Raw genomic sequence first — 25,591 nt, 5'->3', positions numbered from 1 at the left:
TGATGGCCGAGCTGAGCACCCGCAACGTAACTTTATTATTATTATCATTATTATAATATATATATATATATTTTAAATTTATTTTAAATTTTTTTTTTTTCCGTATTTAAAATGGAGGTAAAACTCCTCTGGAAACCGTTACTATGGTTGCTCGGAAAGTCCAGGAGAAGTTTCTATTTCCCCGCCTCCTTTGACCACAGTAAATATGGTGCCTGATTGACAGATTTTTGCACCAATGAGGATACAGTTTTTGTGGCTGCAACGGAAGAAGAGAAGAAGAAGACGGGCGCGTTGCGTCATCTCCGGCGCGCCGCGGCAATGGAGGTGTTGCTGGAGCAGCTGGAGCGATTCGCTGAGGTGCTGGCCGTGTCCCGCACGCGCCATGCGAGCAGTTGGGGGCGCGTGGCCGTGCGCCGCTCGCTGTGCTGGGCTCGCTACCTCCGACACGTGCACGGACGCTTCCGCCTCCGCGGCCCGGTGCGGGCTGCGCTGGAAGGGAGGTTGCGGCGCCTGCGGCTGCGGCCTGGGCCCCACGGCCGGGACGCGGCCCACGCGGTCCCCTGCTTGGAGTCAGGGCCGCTGCGGAGCTTCGAGGGCCTGGGCTGCGGGGAGCAGCTATTGGCGTTGGGGCTGCTGGAGAACGCGTCGCTGCCCAGCCCCGCGCTGCACGAGCTGCTCCAGCACCTGCGGCCTGAGGAGCCCGCGGAGCCCTCAGAGGAAAGCAGCGACGAGTGCGGCCTGGGAAACCGCCTAGCCGAGCTGGCCCGCCGCCGGGCCGCCTCCCAGCTGCTGCGGCCGCTGCTGGGCTCCAGCCCGGCCCAGCCTGATCCCGTGCTCCGCCGAACTGAGGCCGAGCTGCTGCTGCTGCGGCTCCGCCAAGAGGCTGAGGCCGAGCCGGGAGCGGAGGCTCTGCTCCTGGACCGCCTCTGGCAACAGCTACCCCAGCCCCACTGGTTGACCGTGGTGGCCGAAGCGCTGCTGCTGCAGCCCACGCCTGGGCCCAGGGGGGAAGACTGCAATTCAGACGAAGATGACCCCGGGAGCCCATCGGACCTGGGGCCGGCCACCGCCGCGCCCCTGCTGGCCTGGCTCCTGTCACGGCCCGCCCCATTGGCCGCCCTCTGCCGCCTCCTGCCCGCGCCTCGGCTGGCCTCCCTGGCTGGCCGCCACTCCGACCTGGCCGAAGCCTGCCTGGATTTGCTCTGGGATTGGGCCAGCCACCTGCACTTCGACCTGACTAAGGGTGTCTGGGTCGGTTCAGACCCCGAGGGACTTACGTGGGAGCGCCTCCGAGACTGCTTCCGATGCTTCTGCCAAGCCCCCGCCCCCCTGAGCATTCAGGCTCGCATCGCTTTGGACAGTTGCAGGGCCCGAGATGGGGGCTTCGAAGCCCCGGGGCTCAGTGTGTGGACCGACCTAGAGCGAGAACTAGGCGTGGAGCAGCCCCCTGGAGAGGGCTGAGGTTCACAGCTCTACCCCCACACCCCGGCGCGCGCATGTGTGGGCCGTTATTGACCAGAACTGAGGAAAGTGCTCAGGTCCGCACAGCCCGGGCAGGGCCTCCAGGGCAAGTGGTCCCGGGCGCAAGAACTAACACTGGACCTCCATCCCCAGTGTGCACATCCTGGATACGCCCCCGGTGCTCCAAACGACCCAAATCAAATCCCAGTTTTTCACTCCTTTACCAGCACTTTAAATTAAGAATACCTTTAACCGTTGCTATAATATTTTTGACCAAAAATGGCCTGTTTGAGATGATTTTAAATGGGCTAAGCCTTCTGCAGTTATTTAAAAGTTTTCCTTTACATTGTTGCTCATATTTTTAAAAAATCTTTCTGAAAAAAAGGATTTAAATTAAACCTATATCTTTTGGGCAGGCCCCAGAAATTATTCCAATTCTGATTTTTCAAATAGAATACATTTTGAGTGGTGATTGTGTGGAGGATGAATTTAGTAAAGTGTTCACAAAAGGATTTTTTATTAAATTTTTTGTTGATGCTTTATAATATCACAATCATATCTGGAAATGTCTCTTCTTTATGCAGTTGAACCCAGTCCCACATCTTTTTAACAGAGAAAAAGTTAAACCAAAGCAATTGAAATTAGATCTCTTCTAATAATGTGTGCTGTCTGCTTTCTTTTATTAGGAAGGAATAGTGATAAGCTTGATCACTTTTATTTATAGGTGCTACATTTTAGAGCTGGAAGGCCCTTACATAAAATTTGGTACAAAGTCCCTCATTGAAGAGTAAACAGCTAGGGAAAGGTCAGATGACTTGTCCAAAATCACTTACTTGGGACTCAAACATCTCATTGATGTTTTCAGATCATACATTTTAGAGCTGGAAGGACCTTACATAAAATTTGATACAGGGTCCCTCCTTGACTGAAGAGGAAACAGCCAGGCAAAGGTCAAAGCTTGCCCAAAAATCACCTATTTGGGACTTAAGCTTAGCTATTGACTACATTCGGTGTTTTCCACTATACTACCATTCTCATGGATTTCCTGTTTTGCAGTGAGAATAAAAATGGAAAGTTCAGTGAGGAGAAAGCAGATTCCCTGGTGGTAGGTCTTGGGCCTTGGGCCTGTGGCTAGTAGCTGACATCAGGATTGTGGAAGGAGAAGTAGAGAAAACAGCTGCAGCCAGCCATTCTTTTGTGGAACTTCATAAATCTGGAACTAATTCCTGGGTTTGGATTCACTCAGCACTGCCTTAAGTCTGACTATATAGTTGTGTCACACAATTTAGAGGGAAAGCCACCCCACATGGTGATATGCTCACGTCACATTGTATACAAATATTTTTGGCCAACTTCTGAGAACACAGTATTAGGAATTTTAAAAGGAGAGGAAAATAACTCTCCTTTGTCTTACAGATGACCTAAACCCAGAATGGCGTTGCTGATGGGCCTTAACATAAAGTAGTGTAGGCAAAAAAAATCCCAATTTATTTTTTTAAATAGCTTTTTATTTAGAAGTTCTATGCATGGGTAATTTTATAACATTGGCGATTGCCAAACCTTTTGTTCCAATTTTTCCCCTCCTCCCCACCCCCTCCCCCAGATGGCAAGTTGACCAATACATGTTAAATAGGTTAAAGTATAAATTAAATACAAAATAAGTATACATGTCTAAACAGTTATTTTGCTTACAAAAAGAATCAGACTCTGAAATAGTGTATAATCAGCCTGTGAAGGAAATAAAAAATGCAGGTAGACAAAAATATAGGGATTGGGAATTCTATGTAATGGTTCTTAGTCATCTCCCAGAGTTCTTTCACTGGGTGTAGCTGGTTCAATTCATTTCTGCTCCATTGGAACTGATTTAGTTCATCTCATTGCTGAGAATGGCCAGGTCCATCAGAATTGATCATCATATAGTATTGTTGTTGAAGTGTATAATCTCCTGGTCCTGCTCATTTCACTCAGCATCAGTTCATGTAAGTCTCCAGGCCTTTCTGAAATCATCCTGTTGGCCATTTCTTACCGAACAATAATATTCCATAATATTCATATACCACAATTTATCAGCCATTCTCCAATTGGTGGGCATCCACTCAGCTTCCAGTTTCTGGCCACTACAAAGAGGGCTGCCACAAAATTCTTGAACATACAGGACTCTTTCCCTTCTTTAAAATCTCTTTGGGATAAGTCCCAATTAAGTTTGAAAAGCTGGAGGGCTAAATGCTTGATGTAATATATTACATGCTTGTTATATTTTTAGATAGAAATGCTATTGAAGTATATACAATTTGGCTCTTATCCATGGACTGCTCAATAGCTTAATTTTATTTTGAGTAAAAATGTGTATCTGCTATTCTTCTTTTGGAATAGTGGTTAACTTTTGTGATCCTCAGTCAACATGCCAGCTGAGTCATGAGATTCACTACATAAACTATGCCAGATGACTGAGATTCTGATTTACAGGTTTTATTTTTTATACCCTACTGAAAATTTTTGTCCTTTTCACTAGGAGGCCTCAGAATTTGTAATATATGATCCCTACCTTTTGCTGCGGAAATTAAAGAATGGCAAAAATGTAACTTAGAGGATAAGAATCTAAAGGTTTTTTCTGAGCTATAATTTGATCCTAGGCCCCACTCCATATTTGGTCCCCTTTATCCCACATGACTGAGTAGTTCAGGGAAGTGTATGAAGTAAAGATAATCTCAAAGGGATTTTTTGAGGCCTGTCTTTTAGATACAACAGTTTGTGGATTAAAAGATGGCAGTATTATTCTTCACATTTTGATTAGTCCATTTCTTTTGCATTTTTCCTACTTATTAAATCCAAACAGTTAATTCTGCTGTGTGCATAGGTATATTTTTGGAAAGATCCCTGACCCTGAGAATCAGAAAACTTGGGTCCAAGTTCCACAGCTGACTTAAAGTCTCAGTGTACCCAAGAGAAATCACCTCTCTAGGCTTCCATTTCACCAGCTTTAAAGTGAGCAGCACTGGGCTATCCAATGTCTTAAGGTCCTTTCCAGTTCTAACATTCTGATGAGGATCTGACTGCCATCCAGAAACAATATTGAGAATCTTTTTTCTATTAGGAGAGGCAAACTAGGCTTCTTTAGTATCTAATCCACCTTTTTTTTCCCATATTAAACCCTGAATTTTAAGAGCTGGAACATTTTTCCCCACAGGAAAAATAATCAAATCTACATATGTACTGGCCTTCCCATTGTCCTAAGGGTTTAAAAACCCTCTCACTTGTTCGAGCAAAGTCCTGGAACACATGCCCAGCTCTCCAAACATATGCCTTGTCGTCTTGGAGGCGGGAAACCAACCAGTCTGAGTGGGCAAAAAGCCATTTGTGGCATGGGATGAGCAATCTAAGAAGCCCCAAATTGCCTTACCTTGAAGAATATATTCTTATATTCTTGCCTCTTCAAACTCTTTTTTTGCTTCAACTCATCTGGTGGTTGTCCATTCTCCAAAAGAATCAAAATGACATCACTGTATTAGAATCATATTACAATGCGTCTTAACTATGGCTGATCAGATTAATACAAGCTCAGAGTGCTCTGCCACAGGTTGGGCACAAATAATCCCTGTGAACATTTGGGATGGATTCTCTAATTTTGTGCATCTCATATTTCCTTTGGACTAATTCAATTCTGCTTTGCTCATAGAGCCCAGACCCCTCCCCACTGAGGTCATGCCATATTAGGTGGTCCTATGCCAATGTCTCCCATGTCATACAATCAATTCTAAAATTCTTATATCTTGAGAGTGTTCTGGTATCACTTTTTCTGACTGCCTTGTGAGCGCTTGCCCTGTGTGAGTTCTCCATAAAACCCAATTTTTTAGCAAGCTACATTTGGTATTTGAACAATGTGGCTGACCCAATGGCATTGTGCAGTAGAGTTGGAATGCTAGCAATCTTGTTCTAGAAAGGACCCCAGTGTCTGGTCTTACCCCGCCAGGTGATCTTCAGAATCTTTCTAAAACGATTCAAATGGAAGCAATTCAGTTCCACCGTTCGGATTTCACAAGCACACAATAACATTAATACAATAGATCTTCAATTTGGTAGTTAGTCTAATAGCTCTCCTCTCCCCCACTTTCCTTCAGAGCTTCCTAAACACTGAGTTAGCTCTGGCAATGAGTGGGTTCAACCCCATTATCAGTGTGGACATCCTTGGAAAGTAGACTGCAAAGGTAAGTGAATTTATCCAGTTCATCTAATTTGTGATCAAATGTCATCGTGGGTCTTCTACACTCTGGAAAGTATCTTCTATAAATGGGGGGGGGGGAAGGCGATTAAGTGATGAGAAAACTTCAATCCAGCTCAACCTTCATCATACTCAGTTTTATACAGAGAATTCTTTGATGTGATACCTGTAGAAAGAAAGACTTGGAACCTTTGTCTTACCCTTACAGCTCACTCATTCCTAGGTCTGTCTGTGTTTACATTTACACATTAGTTTACCCATACCCATTCCTTCGGGTTACAAGTAAAATAGACTGCTTTATTTTTGTCTCCTAAGCCTAGCAGGGTGCCTTTCACTGGGTGCTTAACAAACACATTGAATTGGAAAAAAGGGGGAAAGGAACTCAAGCCCCACCACTACATTTTGTATGTTATTTCCACCCCGCTAATGAATATTGTGTGTGCTCTAAGGCATTATTGTATTTGAAAATGCAAAAAGCAGCTCCATTCAATGTAATGAAGCTTTAAATCAGAGTTCAGCTGGTGCAGCTAGCATACCTCTTTTCATTACACCTATGGATTATATGATATATGATAGTACAACTCTCTTGGATTTCAGAGTCAGCAAACCAGACCAAAACATAAGCTGGTGATATAAGGGAAAATCTGCCCTCCCTGGCAATATGGGAAGCTAGGGCATTCAGAATTTTAAAAATTAATTAATGTAAATTGTCTGGGAAGGAATCATTGATTTCTTCTAGGAATTAATTGGGCACGATCAATCACTAAGTCCGAAATGTGACAACCGAGTCATTTGTCAGATGCTAATTGTCACAGTGGGGGAGGAGTGCCCTCTCAGCTTAGAAAAGATGGTGTCCCTTAGGGAAATGACTTTAAATCATCCCAGTACTGATAATTAATGTGTGTACAACTGTCTCTGGGAGCTTCATTACTCTTAATATTGAGGTAAAGGTTGAATTGAGAAAGGAGCCTAAGGTTTTGAAGTCTTAACTGTAATTTTATTCTTTTGGACCCCTGAATGGCCAACTGTTTTTTGGGATCTATTTTATGCAGCAATGGCAGAAAAGCTCAAGAATATAAGGAGCAAGAATGAATGCTGCAAATGCTGTATATTTATACACATCTGACACTTTAATTTGTACTGTAGATAAAATGTAATGTGATAAAATTTTATGAAATGCATACAGGCTAGAGATGTATTACAATATTTGGATTTTGGATTTCTTTGACATTTCAAATGAATTTGTTCTAAAAGCATATTTGTTTTTGTTCCTACTCATGCCAAAGAAATCTAGTCTTTTATACCATATAACCTTTAAAAAAATACATTTATCTTGCAAAGTAGCAGGCAGTATGTTTTAGTAAAAATGACAACATTACTGGATTCTTGAATAGAGATGCTGATTTTAAGTTATGGATCTAAATTCTCCTTGGTGGTTTTGGAGGATATGCCTGGAAACATATTGTAAATGGCACATAAATATATAACTATTACTTCATTCTTCAATCATTTTTCATTCTTATATTTGCATTGTAAGTATTTTGCATTATTTTGTCTTGTAAGCTGTGTGAAAGGTAGCTATTTTGAAGTATTTCAGAAATTGTCCATATAATTAACAAATATTTATAGGGTATTTATTCTAATTCCAGGCCTTATTTATGAATGTTAAGAATTCCAAATCCGCATGGATTGTATCACTGAGTCACCTGAAAATGATAGTCTCTGTCTTCACACTGATCCTGCTTAATCATGCTTAAATCAATAACCAATTTTAAAGTTCAAGGTGAACATAGTATTTTCAATAAGAAGATCTGGCTAGACCTGTGATTTTATCAGTGAAACTCTTTGTGTGGATACTCCATCCAGTGATACAATGAGTCAACTCCCCTCTAATATCTAGTAATTTAGAAACTTGCCTGGGACCCTGAGGTTAAGTGACTTGTAATGGTGACACAGCTGGGAGGACTAGGACTTGTCTTCCTGACACTTTTCAGACAAACATATTGTGGCTGTGTATAATATTATTATTTATACAAATCTTATATTGTCATTCTTTTCTATTGTTTAATATACAGCATGTATCATATATATTATATTGTTTTTCTATTGTTTAATATATAGATTATAGACACATATAATAGAAAAGGTAAACGATAGAAAAAGATAGACGAAACAAAATATGCTTATTTTTTCCAGAAGTCGTGTCTGGTAATTTTGCAAATATTCTAGACATGGGCTGAAAAATAATTTCTGTATTTTATTTGACTAGTGCAGAAAAACTCAGCAGATCATATCCCCATCTCTCCTGTAACTTTCAGAAACATTCTGTAGTTTATATAAACTCTAACAGCCTCAAGGAAAAAAAAAATGCACGCATTGTTCTCTGTCTGCTTTCTCAGTAATTGCAAAAACATGTGTCAGTGACAGCGCCAGTTTGAGATTGTTGTTGGAAACATAAAATAAATTGCAAGTGACTAACATGAGCAATTTACAGAAGGTACATGGTATACTTCACTAGTCAGCAGACTTAACTTGCATCTGGAATTACTATAGTAACCAAAACTAAGAGAGCATGCGCCATTTCCTAATTATACATGGAAAACACTAGACCCTGTGCACTGTACCAGCAAATTGGTCCCAGTAGTATCATAGCTAGCTCACTGTTATCACTATGGCGCTAGTTAAGTTCAGATATTTGAAGGATATTAATTCTATAATCTGTTAAAAGTAGTCAATCTCTATAATCTAGTGGCATTAATATAAAGAATATATAAAGAAATAAAAAGGCATTTTTGTTTCATTTAAGAATATATAATTATTTATGTGCATGTAAAGGATATACACATATTAATACAAAACATTTTACATTTTGCTTTGATGTTTGTCAAGCGCTTTACAAATAGTATGTCATTTGATCTTTTCAACAAACCTGAAAGGTAGATGCTGTCATCATCTGCATTTTATGGATGAAGAAGTTGAGTCAGGCAGATACACTGTTGCCCCAAGTCATATTTCTAGCTAAATGTTTTGAGGAAGGATTCAAACTTGGGTCTTCCTGACTCCAGGTGCAAAACTTTATCTGTGCCATATAAGCAGAAATGGAGAGATGGGGAGATAGATACTAAGGTCAGAAAAGGTGAAAGATGAGCTTAGTTTGTACACACAGAGATCTGAATGGGTACATGCATTACATAGATGCATACATACATACGTTTGTGTATGTATGCATATATAAACGTGTGTATGAATCAGTGTGCTTATTTACATCGTTGGAATGATTTTGAAAATTTTCCTGTCTTCTTACAAGCAAAAGATAGTTCAAAAGGTTCCATCTTTACATCTAATTTAGTTTAATTGCAATGGTGTGACTAGGATTGTTTTCTTGAACATCCGTTATTCATTGAACAAATATTTATGAAGCCATTCCTATATACTGTGCTCTATAACAACTATCAGTATTCCCTTGGCCCAAGACAGTGCCAAGATAAGACAGTTTTCTACATCCTCAAAGAATTTATAATCTATTTTAGAGATAGCAAAGACAAAGAACAGAATGTAAAATTTGAAATATGGAAGAAACATAGCAAGAAAAAACCATGGTAGTTAAGAAGAGAAAGAGAATTATTGAGAAAGGAGTTAAGAGGAGTTGGTATCATATGGATTTTGAAGGAAAAATAAAATTCAAAAATTAGTGATTAACAGGAGAGCATTCTTGCAATAAGAAAGGTAGGAAAAGCATGGCCTATTTGTGGAAATGTGACTTGTTCTTTATTGGTGGAATGTAGACCATATGTAAATGAGATTATAAAAGTATGTTAGATCCTTATTATGGAGCCAGATTGTGTCCTTGAAAATCATAGTTAAAGACTTTGATATTTACTCAGTAGTACATAGGGAGTGTTGAAGCTTTTGAGCAGGACAATGAATGACATGTTTATCTCTGTGTAGTCCCTGAGATTCCCCCTCCCTTGCATATGAGGCCCCAGGAAATGTGTCAGAAGCTTAAAGTACTTTGGAGAGTCAACTCAAATCCTACTTTCTATAAGATGTTTTTTCCACCCAACTCCTTCCCTCCCCTATCCCCCAACCCCAGCTGCTAATTCTTTCCCTTTCCAAATTGTTTTTGATCTTTTCTGTGTAGCAAGTGTTCTCTTGTCCTCTCCTATCAGAGATAGATGAGCCACTATGTCTTAAGATATATCCTTAAGAGTTTGGGGTGTCTCCAGTTCTTACGGCCTCTCAATAGAATAATAATCAATGTGAAAGTATGATAAAGATTTAAGAGGAATATAGAGTGTGTTAGAATAAAGAAAATTTCTGTGGAACTGCTGGCTTTTTTCCCCCTAGGACAGCAAGCCTGTATTTCCCAACTAGGCCATCAGCTAATTCACTAACTTCTTCTAAGTTTGTTTTCCAAAACTTCTAAACTTGTGCTTCTCAGGAGAGCCCCAGAAGGCAGTGTTTGCCAGTTAAGTCAAACCACTACCATCTTCCCAAAGATCCTGATAGAGAACCTGTCCTCCAAAGACTCTGGGCATAACCTCATCCTTCACTCCCCCAGCACTCACTGCCAGATTCTGGCCCAGCCCCCATAGACATCACTGAAAGAAGAAATCATTGTGGTGAACTGCTGGTCATCTGCCACCACAGGTGAGCTCAGCATCCTGCTGATAGCAGCATCTTTCCACCCTTTGTGGATTCTGCTTCTTGCTTCACTCTTACAGAAGGATCCCCATCATCTACTCCTCACAGAACAAGGAAGCCAGCCTGAAGCAACAGAACACTCCTGGAGAGATGCAATATAAGACAATATGTGCCAGACAAGTCAAACCATCACCACCTTCCCTTGGACCTTAATAGAGCCAGCCTAGGATTCTGAGCCCAAGAGCCTTGAGCACAGCAATGCTTTCAGTCCAGTGCCTCTGGCCATTATCCTGGGAAGCAAAATAAAGCAGGATAATGGAGCCTGACAATTCCTGCAGGTGCTATAGCAACATCCATTAAAAACCTAAAAAAAAAAAAAAAAAAGAGTTTTTATCCCCAAAACTTTGGCAAAGTCAAATGATACAGCCTCAAGCTGATATGATTTTATTAGTGGAAATAACATTAAAGTAAAAGTATTCTATTGTTGGAATTGTGACCTGATCTAATCATTCTGGAGGTCAACTTTGCCCAAAGGGCTATCAAACTATGAAAACTCTTTGATCCAGCAATGTCTCTCCTGGCTCTGTATCCCAAATAGATGATAAAAAAGGAAAAGCAGCTTCTTAATAGTAGCAAGGAAGTGGAAACTAGGTGGACACCTATCAGTTGGGGAATGGCTGATTAAGTTATGGTGCATGAATGTAATGGAATATTATTGTTCTATAAGAAATGATCAGAAGGATGATTTCAGAGAGGCCTGCAGGGACTTACATGAACTGATGCTGAGTGAGGCAAGTAGAACCAGGAGAACACTAGAACACTGTACACAGTAATAAGATTATGTGATGATCAATTCTGATGGACATGGCTCTTTTCAACAATGAGGTGATTCAAGCCAATTCCAATAGACTTGTGATGGAGAGAGCAGTATGCACCCAGAGAGATGCCTATGGGAACTGAATGTGAATCACAACATAACATTTTCACTTTTTTGTTGTTGTTTGCTTGCTTTTTTTTCTTTCTTGGCATTTTCCCTTTTTGATCTAATTTTGCTTATGCAGCATAATAAATGTGAAAATATGTTTAGAAGAATTGCACATGTTTAACCTATATTGGATTGTTTGCTGTCTGGGGAAGGGAGGAAGAGGTTTTGCATAAGGTTTTGCAAGATGAATGTTGAAAACTATCTTGTGTATTTTGAAAATAAGCTATCATTAAAAAAAAGGTTTTTTTTTTTTAAGAAAAAAGTATTCTCGCCTGCTTTGCTAATGTATTCTAAGCATCATATGACTTTCCACCTGACTTGTAGCTTTAACTTTCCATCTGTGCTGTCTCCCTCCATTAAAATGTGAGCCCCTTGAGAGCAGGGACTAATTTTCTATCAGTAACTCCAGTACTTAGCAAAGTGCTTTGTACATAATACATAAAAATTTCATTCATTCATCCCATTGACTCAACAACAGATATCCACTTTATATGTACATTTTTATGCCTAATTATTTATGTATCCTCCATGAGAATGTGACCTTTTTGAAGGAAGTGATTATTTTTATCTTTTTTTTTTCTACATTCAATGCTTAGCTCAATACCAGATACATAGTAAATACTTGTTGATTGACTGAGATCAAAAAAGCAAGTAGTACCTGGAGTAAAGAAAAGCATAGAATCAAAAAGAAACGAGCCATCTGGTTCAAAAAAAAAGGTAGAAAAATAGCAGATGTTTGACAAATGTAAAGCTGGAATATTCAAGTTCACCAATTAGGATTAGACAAGCCAGACCTTTACACACAGTAGTTACTGCATGTAGTGGAAACCGATTTCTTTTTGGATTTTTAGAGAAAAGGCTTTGCTTGACCAGAATTGGCCTGTTAGATTAAGTGTTGTGACTGCATTTTTTTAATGTAGCTGTGGAATGGTAGTGACAAAGGAAATTTTGCAATAATATGAATGGAATATATGATGACTTTATTTCTACTACAGTCAAGGAAGTACTGGGTATATACTAACTGAGGCTAACATACCTTTCAGAAGGGAAATATCTTGTCAGAAGACAAGACAGAAAGACTGGAGGAATGTATTACCATTATATAGGTTGATAGGGAAAATGAAATGTACCTTGAAAAAAATGAATCAAATGACTTCAAAGTTAAAAACAGAAGAGAAAATGGAACTGATAAATAAAAACTGGAACACTAATGCATTGTTGCTGGAGTTGTGAACTGATCCAACCATTCTGGAGAACAATTAGGAACTACATCCAAAGGGCTATCAAACTGTGCATGCCGTTTTGATGGTGTGCAACTTTTTGGGGAAATGTCACCAAAATTCTGAGGTCCCTTGGCCTTAGGAATACTATAGTACTATTTCTTCCCCTAGCTTTTAGGGAAGATATACCAGTAATCCTGAGGTCCCCTGACTTTAGGAGTGCTATTGTTCCAACTCTCTGTTTGTCAATAATCCTAAAGTCTCCTGGATTTAGGAATACTGAAGTATATAATCCTACAAACATTGCTGACTGTTAGATAAATAATAAAATAAACAATCAGTGTTAATAAAGTTCCTGAGACAATAGTGAATAGGCCATTCCTCAAATCGACCTATATATATAAACCATAAAATTTCTATTGCACCTTCTCCAGTGTGAAAAAGGTGGCAAAGGTTAGTTGTTTGCCAAGAGCAATCCTACAGCACTTTGCTCCTTCAGTGTCCCAGGGAGGGTGAAAAGGTAGCAGATGTTCCCTAGCTAGGGAGGGTTCAGCTTTGCTGAAAATTGCAAGAATTTCCAAGCTTGGGTGTCCTCAATCAAGGAAAATTTGCTGAGCATGGAACTCAAGACGACCTAGATAAGCATTTCCCAAGGGCTTTGGGCTTTCCCAGCTATAGGATTGAAAAAGAAAAGAATGGGGGGATTACATTGACAAGGAGGGGTGAAACCTGAGGAGATCACAGAGTTTCCCTGTAAGAATCACCCAATATGGAAGTTCAAAGGAGATTCCCAGAGGTGGAGGTTTCAGACAGTGTTGCGAGGTGTCTCAAAAGAGTCTACAGGCTTGAACCCATCTCCAAGTCAAGGGACAAAATTTATTATAACACCAATTGAAGCAGGCTAAGTTCCAAAACAATTTAGCAAAGCACCAGGAGCAAGAAGATTCATTTATAGAAAAAAGTCAGAGAGACCAGAAGCTTTATATTACTTATTTACTAATTTTATGGCTTACAGATAGGTTTCAGGGGTGGTCTCTTCACTATTTTTTCAGGAACTGTGTTATCACTGCCCAACAGATTGTTTATCTACCAGTCAGCAATGTTTGCAGGACTATATAATTGACAAACAGATTGTTAGAACCATAGCACTCCTGAAGTCAGGGGCCTCAGAATTACTACTATATCTTCTCCAAAAGCTAAGGAAGAAATAATACTATAGTATTTTTAAAGCCAGAAAATCTCAGAGTTATTGTGACATTTCCCCCAGAAGTTTCACCTCATCACTTTGATCCAGTAGTGTCTCTACTGGGCTTATATCCCAAAGAGATCATAAAATAGGGAAAAAGAATACATTTTAAAAATGTTTGTAGCAGCCCTTTTTGTAGTGACAAGAAAGTAGAAACTGGATGGCTGCCCATCTGTTGGAGAATGGCTAAGTAGGTTAAGGTATATGAGTATTAATGGAATATTATTGTTCTTTAAGAAATGATGAGCAGGCTGGCTTCAGAAAAGCCTGGAAAGACTTAAATGAACTGATGGTAAGTGAAGTGAGCAGAATCAAAAGAACATTGTACACAAAAGTAAGATTATGTAATGATCAACTCTGCTGGATTTGGCTCTTTTCAATAATGAGGTGATTCAAAGCAATTCTAATAGACTTGTGATGAAAAGTGCAATCTGCATCCAGAGAAGGAACTATGGAGACTGAATGTGGATCAAAATATAGTACTCTTTTGTTTATCACTACCAAGTCATATCTACATTAAAATTTTTGTTGTTGTTGATTGATTGCTTGTTTTTTTCTCGTAGTTTTTTCCCTTTTGTTCTGATTTTTATTACACAATGTGACTAATATAGAAATATGTTTAAAAGAATTGTATATATTTGACCTATATCAGATTGCTTGCTGTCTTGTGGAAGAGGATAAGGGAAGGAGAGGAAAAAATTGGAACATAAAGTTTTATGAATTTTATGAATTTTATGAATGTTGAAAACTATTTTTAGATGTATTTGCAAAAATAAATTACTATTGGAGAAAAAAAAAAGGAAAAAAAATGGACTTGAGATTCCTGACCTGTTTTAGGAGGTTTCAGAGTAGAAGAAATGTAACCCTGGAAAAAAAAGGGAAGGTGAAGAACACTTAGAGCAGTTTTGAGGCTTTTTCCTCAAGAAAAGGAGGAAGTGGACCATCTCAAAGGAAAGCAGCTACAAGCCATTCAAAGAATGAGGGATGTGACCATGAAGCAGCTAAATTATTGGTCTGACTATAACAACAGAGAGGACTTTTGTCTTCCTGTAGTATGTGTCTGGGACTTGAGGCAAACCCTTCCAAAAATTGTCAGCTCTGACCATCAATACTCATTTCTAGAAATTCCCAAGAGAACAAATGATGTGGCCCAGAAGCACTGAGGATTACTGCTAAACATTAGTAAATCAGGGTGGGGAAACTGAAGACCTTAAGTGGTGCTTTCATTCTGGTGGTTAATTGTAGGCAAGTGATTTTGAAGAAGAAGTTCTGAAAAGTGAATAGATGCTTAAGAAAAGGTGTCTGAGAAAGATTTTAATTTCTGGTCTATTGGGATAGAATAAATTTAATAAGGGCTAATAAAATGAAGATTTGCCTAAAAGTCTTATGAAGTGGGTATGAATTTATCATATACCCCATAAAGCTTTGTTCAAAAATTTATCCTCAAATCATTCCTACTTTAACCTTGGCAAGTAATATAATACCTCATAGAATAGATGCTTAATAAAGGCTTGTTGGTGAATCAATTGATTAATTGATTAGAACTTCTTTTTCACCCCTGGTCTCCTTTTTGTATAGCAAAAATGTGAACAGTTTCTCCAATAGATCTTCATGTATCACAGGAATCCTCCTTTTACAGATGAGAAATCTGAGACCTAGAGAAGTTATTTGATGAAGGTCACATCCATTTGGTGAAATTTGCCTTATGATTAATATGTGTGTATATATATATAATGAGAATGGGGGTATTGCAGCACTAACTTAACTGTCATTTTCTGTATTTCTTTAGAATTTTAGTTCCATGATGCAGTTGAAATCTCATCAATGGGCATATTACTCCTAATGATAGAGATCTCAGCTTACCCACACTGTCTTGTGACTTGTCTGTGCCCTTCTACGGTGGGTCTCCTGACATGCTAGAAGCATCCCTCTTGTTCTTTTTATATGATTTCTATAGAGTTGGAGGAAATAACTGCCCATCACTTATCCTTCCCTGTCACTTCACAGAAACACAGAATGTGACAGTTGTAAGGGACTTCATTGGCTATCTAGTACAACTCACAGAGCCTCATTTTCCAATGCTCTCCTGGACATCCTATACTAGATATATACTGTTTTTTCACATTTGCTAGTACAATCCCTTGCTTTCTTCAGCACTCAACTCAAATGCTGCTTTCCTTTTTTTTTTTAAACATTTTTTGCAGATGTGGGTACTTTTCCCTTTTCTATAATCTCTTTGGGATACAGATCCAGTAGAGACACTTCTGGATCAAAGGGCATGCACAGTTTGATAGCCCTTTAGGCAGAATTCCAAATTGCTTTCCAGAATGGTTGGATCAATTCACAACTCCACCAACAATATATTGGTATCCCAGTTTTGTGTATCTAACCTATTCCATTGATCCCCTACTTCTTCGAACCAAGGGTTTTGTTTTTAATTAAACCTCTTTATTTTCAAAACATATGCATGGATAATTTTTCATCACTGACTCTTGCTAAACTTGGTGTTCCAAATTTCTTCCCTTCTCCCTACCCTCTCCCCTAGATGGCAAGTAATCCAATAAATGTTGAACATGTTAATATATATTAAATCCAATATATTTATACCTATTTATGCAATTATCTTACTGCATAGAAAAATCAGATTAAAAAAGGAAAAAATGAAAAAGAAAACAAAATGCAAGAAAACAACAACAAAAAGAGTGAAAATGCTATATTGTGATTCACACTCAGTACCTATAGTCCTCTCTCTGGTATAAATGGCTCTCTTCATCACAGAATCATTGGAACTCATCTCAGTCATCTCATTATTGAAAAGAGCAACATCCATTAGAATTGATCATTGTATAATCTTCTTGTCATGTACAATGAGTACCAAAAGGTTTTAATGACTGCTGCTTTATAATTTGATCTGGTACAGGTGGGCCACCTTGGTTCGCTTCTTTTTTTTTTTCATAAATTTTCATAAATACTCTTGAAATTTTTGATCTTTTGTTCTTCCAAATGAATTTTGTTATTATTTTTTCTAATTCTAAAAGGTAATTTCTTATGAGTTTGATTGTTATGGCACTAAATAAGTAGATTAATTTACATAGCATTGTTATTTTTATTATATTAATTTAGCCTGCCCAAAAATATCAAGTGAAATATCACTTGATATTTTTCCAGTTGTTTAGATCATACTTTATTTGTGTGAAAAGTGTTTTTTTATTATGTTCAAATAGTTCCTGGCTTTTTCTTGGCAGATGGACTCCTAAATAGTTTATGTTTTCTATAGTTATTTTAAATTTGGCCTAGCTTTCTTAAAAGCTTTGCTCATGCTACTTCTTACAAGAAGTCTTTTCTGGACTGTTTTAGTTATTATTCCCTGCCTCTATTCTATATCACAAAAACATATATATGTATATATAGTTTCTCCCAGTAAATTCTAAGTTCCTTGAAGGCACTTCCGATGAAGGTATTAGAGCATGTGATTTAGAAGTCATTTTGGATATATATGCAAGATGGAGTCCAGTTCTGTAATGAGGAATTCCCTAACCAGTAAAAGAGTTAATTTCCTTTCTGCACACAACATTATTGGTACTTTATCTCTAGGATCTTCATTTCAATGGTATTGCTTTAGATCAGCTGTTAGGGCATTTTTTCAGAGACTTAAAGAGTTTGTTTATACCCATCCCACATTGATATGCAGAGATCATTCTGGACACATCCATTTAACATTTTAAAGATGGCCCCATCAGTGGCCTTTTAGGGATTCTGTGAACTTAAAGGGGAAAAGATTCATTTTTTTATTTTCACTAATCTCTAAGGGAGAATCTCTAAGATTCCTTTAACTATGATTGGATACAGCAAATCATTATTCTGAGAAGGGGTCCATAGGTTTCACTAGACTTCCAAAATGTCCACCCTCCTTCACCTATGACAGGAAAAACCTTTCGTATCATCAGACTCCCTCCCATTCAATCACTGTCCATTGACAGTTAACATTTAAGTCATTCAACTTTGCTCTCCCCTTCCTATTTTTCCACATATGCAAGTTTATCTAACTTAGCCATCACCTACTTTCCCAGACATCACAGTCTATGGGCAGATGCCCTGGTATGAGAAACAGAACCAGGACAACAGGCAGATCAATCATAATCAGGCCCTCCTACTGACTATTAATTTTGCCCCCATGGCTGATCTGGCAGCATTAAATATGAGATGCCTTTATTCTCAGGCCCATCTGTCCCTTCTCCAAGCAGGCGTGATGCTTGTACTAGAGAGCGAACCAGACTGGGCTGGACTCCTGCCCTTCTGCTCCAATCTGTACATTCTTTTTGGGGAGAATTGATGAGAAGTATTCTGCTTTGCTAGGACAACTCAGCAGCTAGGAGAGCTTGTTTAAGATTTATACACCTTTGGTGTTCACAATTTTGGTACTTCTCTTAGTATATCCTGTCTTATAAGTATAAGCTTGAGGTAAGGTTGCTTTTGAACTGGCCTCTGTTAACCTACCTCTTCTTCAGGGGTCTTAATACAGAATTTGTCATAGGCTTGCCCCATATTGGGGATGTTATGGGGAATGGCCACCCTAGGACAGCTGGTATCACACCTGCTGCTACAAACTCATCATAAGTCAGGCTGAAGTTGAGTCACTCCTTAATAGTCTGTAGGAGAATATGTCTGTGTGATTGATCTTCTGGGTATCTGAGACAGTTTAACATTCTCCCTTAGCTTGACCTTCAACTACTTCTAGGACCTGTTCTTGAAGGAAGTTTTCTGACCCCACAGTCCATTCCACATCATTGTTGATCAGTGTCCTCACTTTATCTCCACTCTCCGGACCCTCCTATTCATAAAGATTCAACTCTCTACAACCTTTCAGTCGGATGACCAGAGACAATATGCAGGCTTTTTGTTGTTCTAGGGAGGTAGTTAAGGAGCTTTTAAAAATGTTTTAGCTCTTTAGAGCTAAGATAGAGCTAAGATCACATCTGGGTCATCACTGACTAGGCCAGGGATCTGTCCCTGGATAAGATGTTGTTAAGTTTCAGGAGAGAAGAATTTTGTTCAAAGAGGATTATTTGCAGTCATGCTAGGAACAGAAGGATGGACAGGAAACATGAGCAGTCTATTCCACCTAATGGGACACCATGTTCCTTGAAGAGAGAAGACCCCAGGAAGAGATTTCAGTTCAATAAATAACTCTTAGTATCAGACATTTTCCTGGGAATGGGTTTAGAGAAACAAAAGTGAAAACAGCCCGTGTCCTCAAGGAGCTGGAATATTTGAGCTGGACCTTGAGTAGGGCTAGGACTTCCAAGAGGCAGAGATGAGGAAGGAGATCATTCTAGGCATGAGGGAGGGAAGAGAATGGGAAGCTGGCAAGTTTTGTGTTCTAATGGTCCTTGTTTTGAAAATGACCATGATCCCAAACTAGGCCCAGAAAGTCTTATGTTAGTGGAGGGACAGGAAAGATTATCTCATTAAGAAGCTCTTCATCACGGAATCTAAAGGACTAGCTCCATTATTTAGGGTACTGGGAAAGGTAAGGTTCTGAGGAGAAGGCCAGTGAGCCAGCATACAATTACAGGCTTCAGAGTTAGGAGAAGCTTCTCATTAGTTCCATCTTCCCAAGTCATGACCTGAAGGTCCAGGAAGATCTTCTGAGAGAATGAAGCTTTACAAACCCACAGGAGTTTGGACACAGGGGCTTTCTTGCTCACCACCTGCACGATAGATTGAGGATTAGATGGAGAATATTCACTGATACACATTTTGGCAAATCTTTATTTCTCTTGATCTCTCTAATTTCTTTCCAGAATTAAAACTACCCTTCTGATTCTTGGTTTTCTTTGCCCCTTTAATTCATTATCCTTAGCAATCTATGATCTCTCCCTGGATCAGTGTTGTTTCTATGAATGGTTGGTAAGTATATCTGGTTAAGCTTTAATTCAGCCTGGAAAAGGCTAAGGGGGTTTGCAAAGAAAATCACTGGAGGAACAGAAAAATTAACTCAATGGTCAATGGCCTTCATCTTTAGTCTTTCATCTTGTTCTTTTGTACCTTGGGGGTGAGAAGATCCCACTTGGCTTTTCATCTGTTGTTCCTCATTCTCCATATGTGCTCCACCAACCTTTTTCTGATCATACATAGTTTTTGATGTCTTTTATGTCACTGCTCACATGCAAATTGTTGGTAATATGCTGCAACTTGTTTATTCCAGCTATGTGTCTTTCCATTATCCTCTGGATTACTTGTAATTCAAATTCTTCTAAGATCCTTGTCTTCCATTATTCAAAGCCATAAAGCATCCCTGGGAGAATATACATATCGAAGAACTGAGCTTCAGCACACATGCAATTTGGGATCATTGAAAGTACTGTCTGGTTTCCCAAAGACAATGTAATTCAATATCTTGCAATTCAATTCTGGTCCAGACTTTTCAAAAATACTCATTACCATTGGCAAATTTTCAGCCTGATAAAAAATGGACTTAAATTTCTTCAATTTTGCTCTAAAATGTGTCCAATCTCCTTTTTCCTGAGGATATCACATAATCATTGAATCTCAAAACTGGAGGAAACTTCAGAAGCCATCTAATCCACCCCATAACTTAAACAGAAATATCCCCAATAGTATTACTGAGAAGTGATCAGCTAGTCTTGGTTTAAAGGTTTAGAGTGAGGGGAAACCTACTGCCTTTCAAAGAAGCTCAATCCACATTTGGATAGTTCTAAGTGTGAAAAACAGGGAATCTTAATCTTTTGAATATGATAGATCCCTTTGGCAGCCTATGGCTACATCCTTAGAATAATTATTTTAAATGCATAAAAGTCAAATATCATATAAAATTCTGCTCGGGTTTGTCTGCTTGGTTTCCCAGCCTTAAGATCATGGGCACAGAAAGATCAATCTATTCAGAAATCAAATAAACTTATATAGAATAGAAAATTCCAGATATGGGGGATTCCAAAGAAAGGCCAGAGCAGGAAGGAAGGCATATATAAACACTATACTCATCAGTGTTGATCAAACCATAATAGAAGAGACATTGACATTGAAAAGATAAAAATTAAAATTAAGACTGTAGCCAATGAAGAAATGCATTGGGAAATGGAAAGATTCACTTGAGGAAAAAAAACAAATATTATGATAACTGTCATTAATATTAAAAATATTTTCATATGGAAGAAGGTGAAAGCTTGTTTTGCATTGCTGCTGAAGGCTGTACTCATTTGTGTAGGTTAAGGAACCAAGAAGGAAGAATAATTGAATTAAATAAGGGAAGAACAAATTTTTCAAAATTATATTTATCCACTAGAGTAGGCTCTCTCATGAGGCAGTGAGTTATCCATAGATGGAAGAATTCTGGCAAAGATTGAATAACATCTGTCGTGGATACAATGGAAATCATTGCATCTCATAAGAAGGTAGACTTTACTTCTGTGGTCTCTTTCAATCCTAAAATTCTCTGATCCTAATAAGATAATGATGTTGTTGAAGAAATAAGCTAATTTGAAGGAAGTAAATTAGGGGAATAAATGAGGGAAAGATCACATTTCAGACTATTGAGTTTGACACCTTATAAACAACTTCAAATTTGGAAATAGTGTTAAAATAAGAGGACATAGTAAAAATTCAATAGCAGAGTTAATAATTGTAGCAGTAAGACTGGGTGTGCTCTTTAAGGGAGGAAAAACAGAGGAAGAAAGATATTACCAGGAAAAAGAAAGAAAACTATTATTGAAGGTGATGGATAAAAGAATTGTCAGAAATACAAGTAGATCCTGGAAAATAGTATGTCATATAACCAATGCTTTAAGAGAGTGATGGTAGGAGGAGTTAGTGGTGATGGGTGACCAATAGGGTTAAATATAAAAAGGACATTGAGAAAGATGTGGGCTGAGAAGTCCATTTGTAACCTGCATTGCCATACTCACAAGCATTTCTATGGAAACACAACTCAAGAAGTAACTTTCTTAATATCAAGAGACTTCCAAAAGTCCCCCAGATTTTTTTATTCAATCTGGATGCAGACCCAGATACCTAGGTACCCCTAATTTTAAACTTGGACATGCTCACCAAAGTTTGGGAAACATCCCACTTGAGCATTTTCTATTGGCCACAGGATGTCAACAGGGATCTTGTAGTATGGTGAAGTGACTATAGTGAGTAAAAAAGGGGGAAGCTGGAGATGTTAAGATTAGTACCATCTTTGATTTGAAAGGACTATAGCCATGGCAATGAGGGATTCACCAAGTCAATAGTTCTTTCCATCTTTCTGTTGTTAACCCAGGGAAAATCAAATTCTCCCACTATCAATCAAGAATAACTTTGCTTCTTGCTTCTTTCTCTTGACCTCAGTGCAGGTTAACCAAAATGAGTCCAGCTGGAGAATTTATTTCTCTGACTTACCTTTTAATTGCCATTTTTCATGTTATTTAAAATGCTTATAGAAAATTTAGTGGCCATTAATAATGGCAGCTTCTTGGTTGGATACATAATTTGCTCAAGAGAAGTAATTTCCCATTTCTAGGACTGGAGGCATTTGAGGAGGGGCTGGAGGAGGGAAATAGATGGAATAGGAAGGAAAAGGACCAATGATCTTTTCCACATGAATCTTGCCAAATCACTCCCAGTCAAAAGAGACGGCAAGCTGAAAAAAGCTTTCTGGGAATCCCAGTGCCTCTTCTTTCAGGCTGCAACACAAACTGGAGGACTCTGTCCATATGCCATTAGTTTAAACTGGTAGACTCAGTGGGCAGGCAGCATCTTTGACTTTTGATTGGCAGTGCCCTGGGGCTGGAGGTTGTCCATCTCACTCATAAACTCCCCCTGATAGTTAAAAATTCAACTAAATAACATTCAGTTCATCAATCATTTATTAAATCCTTAATATGTGTCAGACACTATACTACTTGATGGAGATAAAAATAATAGGAATAAGAGCTTACATTTATAGAGTGTTTTACTTCTATTATTACATTTGATCCTTTAAAGACAAAAATAAAATACTTCTTGCCTTCAAGTAATTTGCAGTCCCCTGGAGGAAATGTGAACATATGAACAAATACACTAAGAAAAAGCAACATTTATTAATTGCTCAAGAGAGTAATTTCAGGGCAGTAGAAGGGGACAGGAAACACATTTTAAGAGGTTAAGGAATGGTGATGAAATGTGATAAGCTATAAACTGATCTTTGGAGGGGCTTTCTGTAGAAAAAGGGAAATAGAATAGATGTTCAGGGACAAGTCAAGATTATTATTATTGTTGTTGTTGTGAGATATTCTTATGCATGCTTCCAGAAAAAGAAAGAAATAAAATGGACGGGGAAGATTAGTGAGTGCAAGGTCTCAGAGAAAGTATAAGAGGGTAGAATCCAGGATACAGCAAAAGGAAGCTTAACAGAGGAAGAGATAGATACTTTTATCTGAGACTGCAGAGGAGGATAAAAGGAAGTGTGTGTGTGTGTGTGTGTGTGTGTGTGTGTGTGTGTGTGTGTGTTGGAGTAATGAGAGAGATGAATGGGAGTGTTTATGCCAGATAGTCTTTTTTTAGGTCATTTTCTTTTTCTTTTTTAACTTTTTTTTAAAAATCATTTTCTTTTTTCTTTTTTAGTCTTTCTTTTAAGTAAATCATTTTTCTTTTTCTTTTTTTCTCTTAATATTCAGAAGTCTATTTGTATAATATTTGCCAAATAGTCTCAATTTTCTCATTAAAGTAAGAAATAAGGCAGCTAGGTAGGACTATCGATAGAGCATTAGGCCTGAAGTTAGAAAATCTCCTCTCTCTTGAATTCAAATCTGGTCTTAGACATTTAGTAGCTGTGTGACCCTGGACAAGTCACAAATAAATTTTCTCATTTGTAAAATGAGCTGGACAAACCACTCCAGTGTTTTTGCCAAGAAAATCCCAAATGGGGCCACAAAGAGTCAGACATGACTGCTACAACTCAATAACAAAAAAGAAGTAAGGTCAGCAATTCTTAGTGTATATGGACAGAGGGAAAGTAAAGACTTTAGAGGAAAGAAATTCTGAAATAGTCATTTTGCATGAACCAGACAGAGTATCAGTGAAGGAGGGAGGGAGGATTTCTCCAGCAATGTCCAGGAATATACATTTGTCCATTTGCATTGAGAAAGAATAATGGGGACCCTGTTATTTTCTTTTGAGGACAGCATTAGTCAGTATCAGCAAGCTTTCCCTAAGTCAGATCCTTATTCCTTTAGAACAAAAGCATGATGAAAAGTAATTAACTTTATAGCCAGCCTGTTGAAAAATTAGACACTCGGTCACAATGAAATGCTTAAAACTAAAAGAATGATAAAATCTCGGGAATTAGAGGTATATTACTCTGGTGAACTGAAACCATGACCTGCCCTAGAGAAATAGAGAAAAATAATAACATTCATGTCATACCTGTCAGAGAGATGCAGGCAGCATTTCTTGTTACCTGGTGGCTATTTCTCTCCTTGAAATATGAAGGGGATTAGAAATATCTTGAATTATTTATGTGCCTCACCAGGACTCTAGCACTGAACTTTCTTGTTGCTAGAAACTGTATTTTCTCATTCTGAACCAAAGGTACATTTCATTCCATTAATTCCACTCCTATGCTGTTCTTTATCCCAGTAAAATTAATATGGATGAGAAGCTAAGTCAACAATCCTTCATCTAGAGCTTCATATTTTGTGTTGGGAAAAACATTTTTGCTAATGAAGCTGTATACTAATGATATATTTTGAGTATTATTTTAAAAAATAAATCAATGGTCTGAGAATAAAAGCTACTCTAAGCTCATCTCTTCAATATATATATAGTAAAGTCTACCCACCCACATATAGCAAGGAGATATCATTATGTGGTTCTGTCTAGCCTTTTCTTTCCCTACCCTTCTCCAAAGAAAATTTTATTTCCTGCTTTGAGGGGAAATGAGGTTGGAGTCAGAAGCTTGGTCACTCTGTTCATCTTACTGAGAGGAAATACCATACTAGAATTCTATCTAGTAAATATTAAATATTAATTATTGCTAGCCTATAATATGGAAATATGTTTAAAACCACTGTACATGTATAACCTGTATTGGATTCCTTGCTGTCTTTGGGGGGGTGGAGGTAGGGAAGAGAGGGAGAAAAGAAAAATTAGAATAGGAGAAAAACAAAAATCTTAGAAAAATGAATATTGAAAGGTATCTTTACATGTAATTGGAAAAATAAAATACTATTGAATAAAGAAAATATTGTTTGTCTCATAGGGGTCCTCCAGCTATGGCCCGCGGGCTAGATGCAGCAGCTGAGAATGTTTATACCCCTCACCCAGGGCTATGAAGTTTCTTTATTTAAAGGCCCACAAAACAAAGTTTTTGTTTTTACTATAGTCCGGCCTTCCAACAGACTGAGGGACAGTGAACTAGCCCCCTATTTAAAAAGTTTGAGGAATCTGGACTGTGGTTTAGAGGTTCAAAATCAACTTCTGATCATTATTGGGGAAAGATAACCCAAACTTTATATCTAAGAATACTGCAACTATGAAGATAGGGCAGGACATAAGTCTAAGTCTGAATTGTTAATTAGAATGATAAAATATGGAGAAATGAGGAATCACTATAAGGATAATTATATTTAATAGTATCCACCATTTTCTTAGAATGCTAAAGAAAATGAAAAAAATCTCAAAGATGACTTCCAAGGAAAGATTTGGGCTTTGTTGAACCAGGATTATAGCGCATAAATACAAAATTAGAAAGTTTTTATTACTTTGCAGACATCTAGTGCAATTCCCTCATTTCATAGATGAGAATAAGAGCCAGAGAGATTATGACTTGTTTAAGA

The 25,591-nt window shown here is 38.3% G+C and overlaps 1 protein-coding gene across 1 annotated transcript; it reads left to right on the top strand.

Annotated features, from left to right (window-relative positions):
* Nucleotides 1-234: 234 nt before the first annotated feature.
* FANCF (FA complementation group F) lies at nt 235-2,120 on the top strand. Its single transcript, XM_051965143.1, has one exon. It carries the CDS (start codon nt 319-321, stop codon nt 1,459-1,461), a length of 1,143 nt encoding a protein of 380 aa, XP_051821103.1. The 5' UTR covers nt 235-318; the 3' UTR covers nt 1,462-2,120.
* Nucleotides 2,121-25,591: the final 23,471 nt, after the last annotated feature.

This window comes from Antechinus flavipes, chromosome 6 (genome assembly GCF_016432865.1).
Source record: "Antechinus flavipes isolate AdamAnt ecotype Samford, QLD, Australia chromosome 6, AdamAnt_v2, whole genome shotgun sequence".
Classification (NCBI taxonomy): domain Eukaryota; kingdom Metazoa; phylum Chordata; class Mammalia; order Dasyuromorphia; family Dasyuridae; genus Antechinus; species Antechinus flavipes.
This window is presented reverse-complemented; position numbering and strand designations above follow the sequence as displayed.

Coding starts and splice junctions, on each gene's coding strand:
- FANCF (XM_051965143.1), top strand. CDS start 319: ATGGAGGTGTTGCTGGAGCAGCTGGAGCGATTCGCTGAGGTGCTGGCC.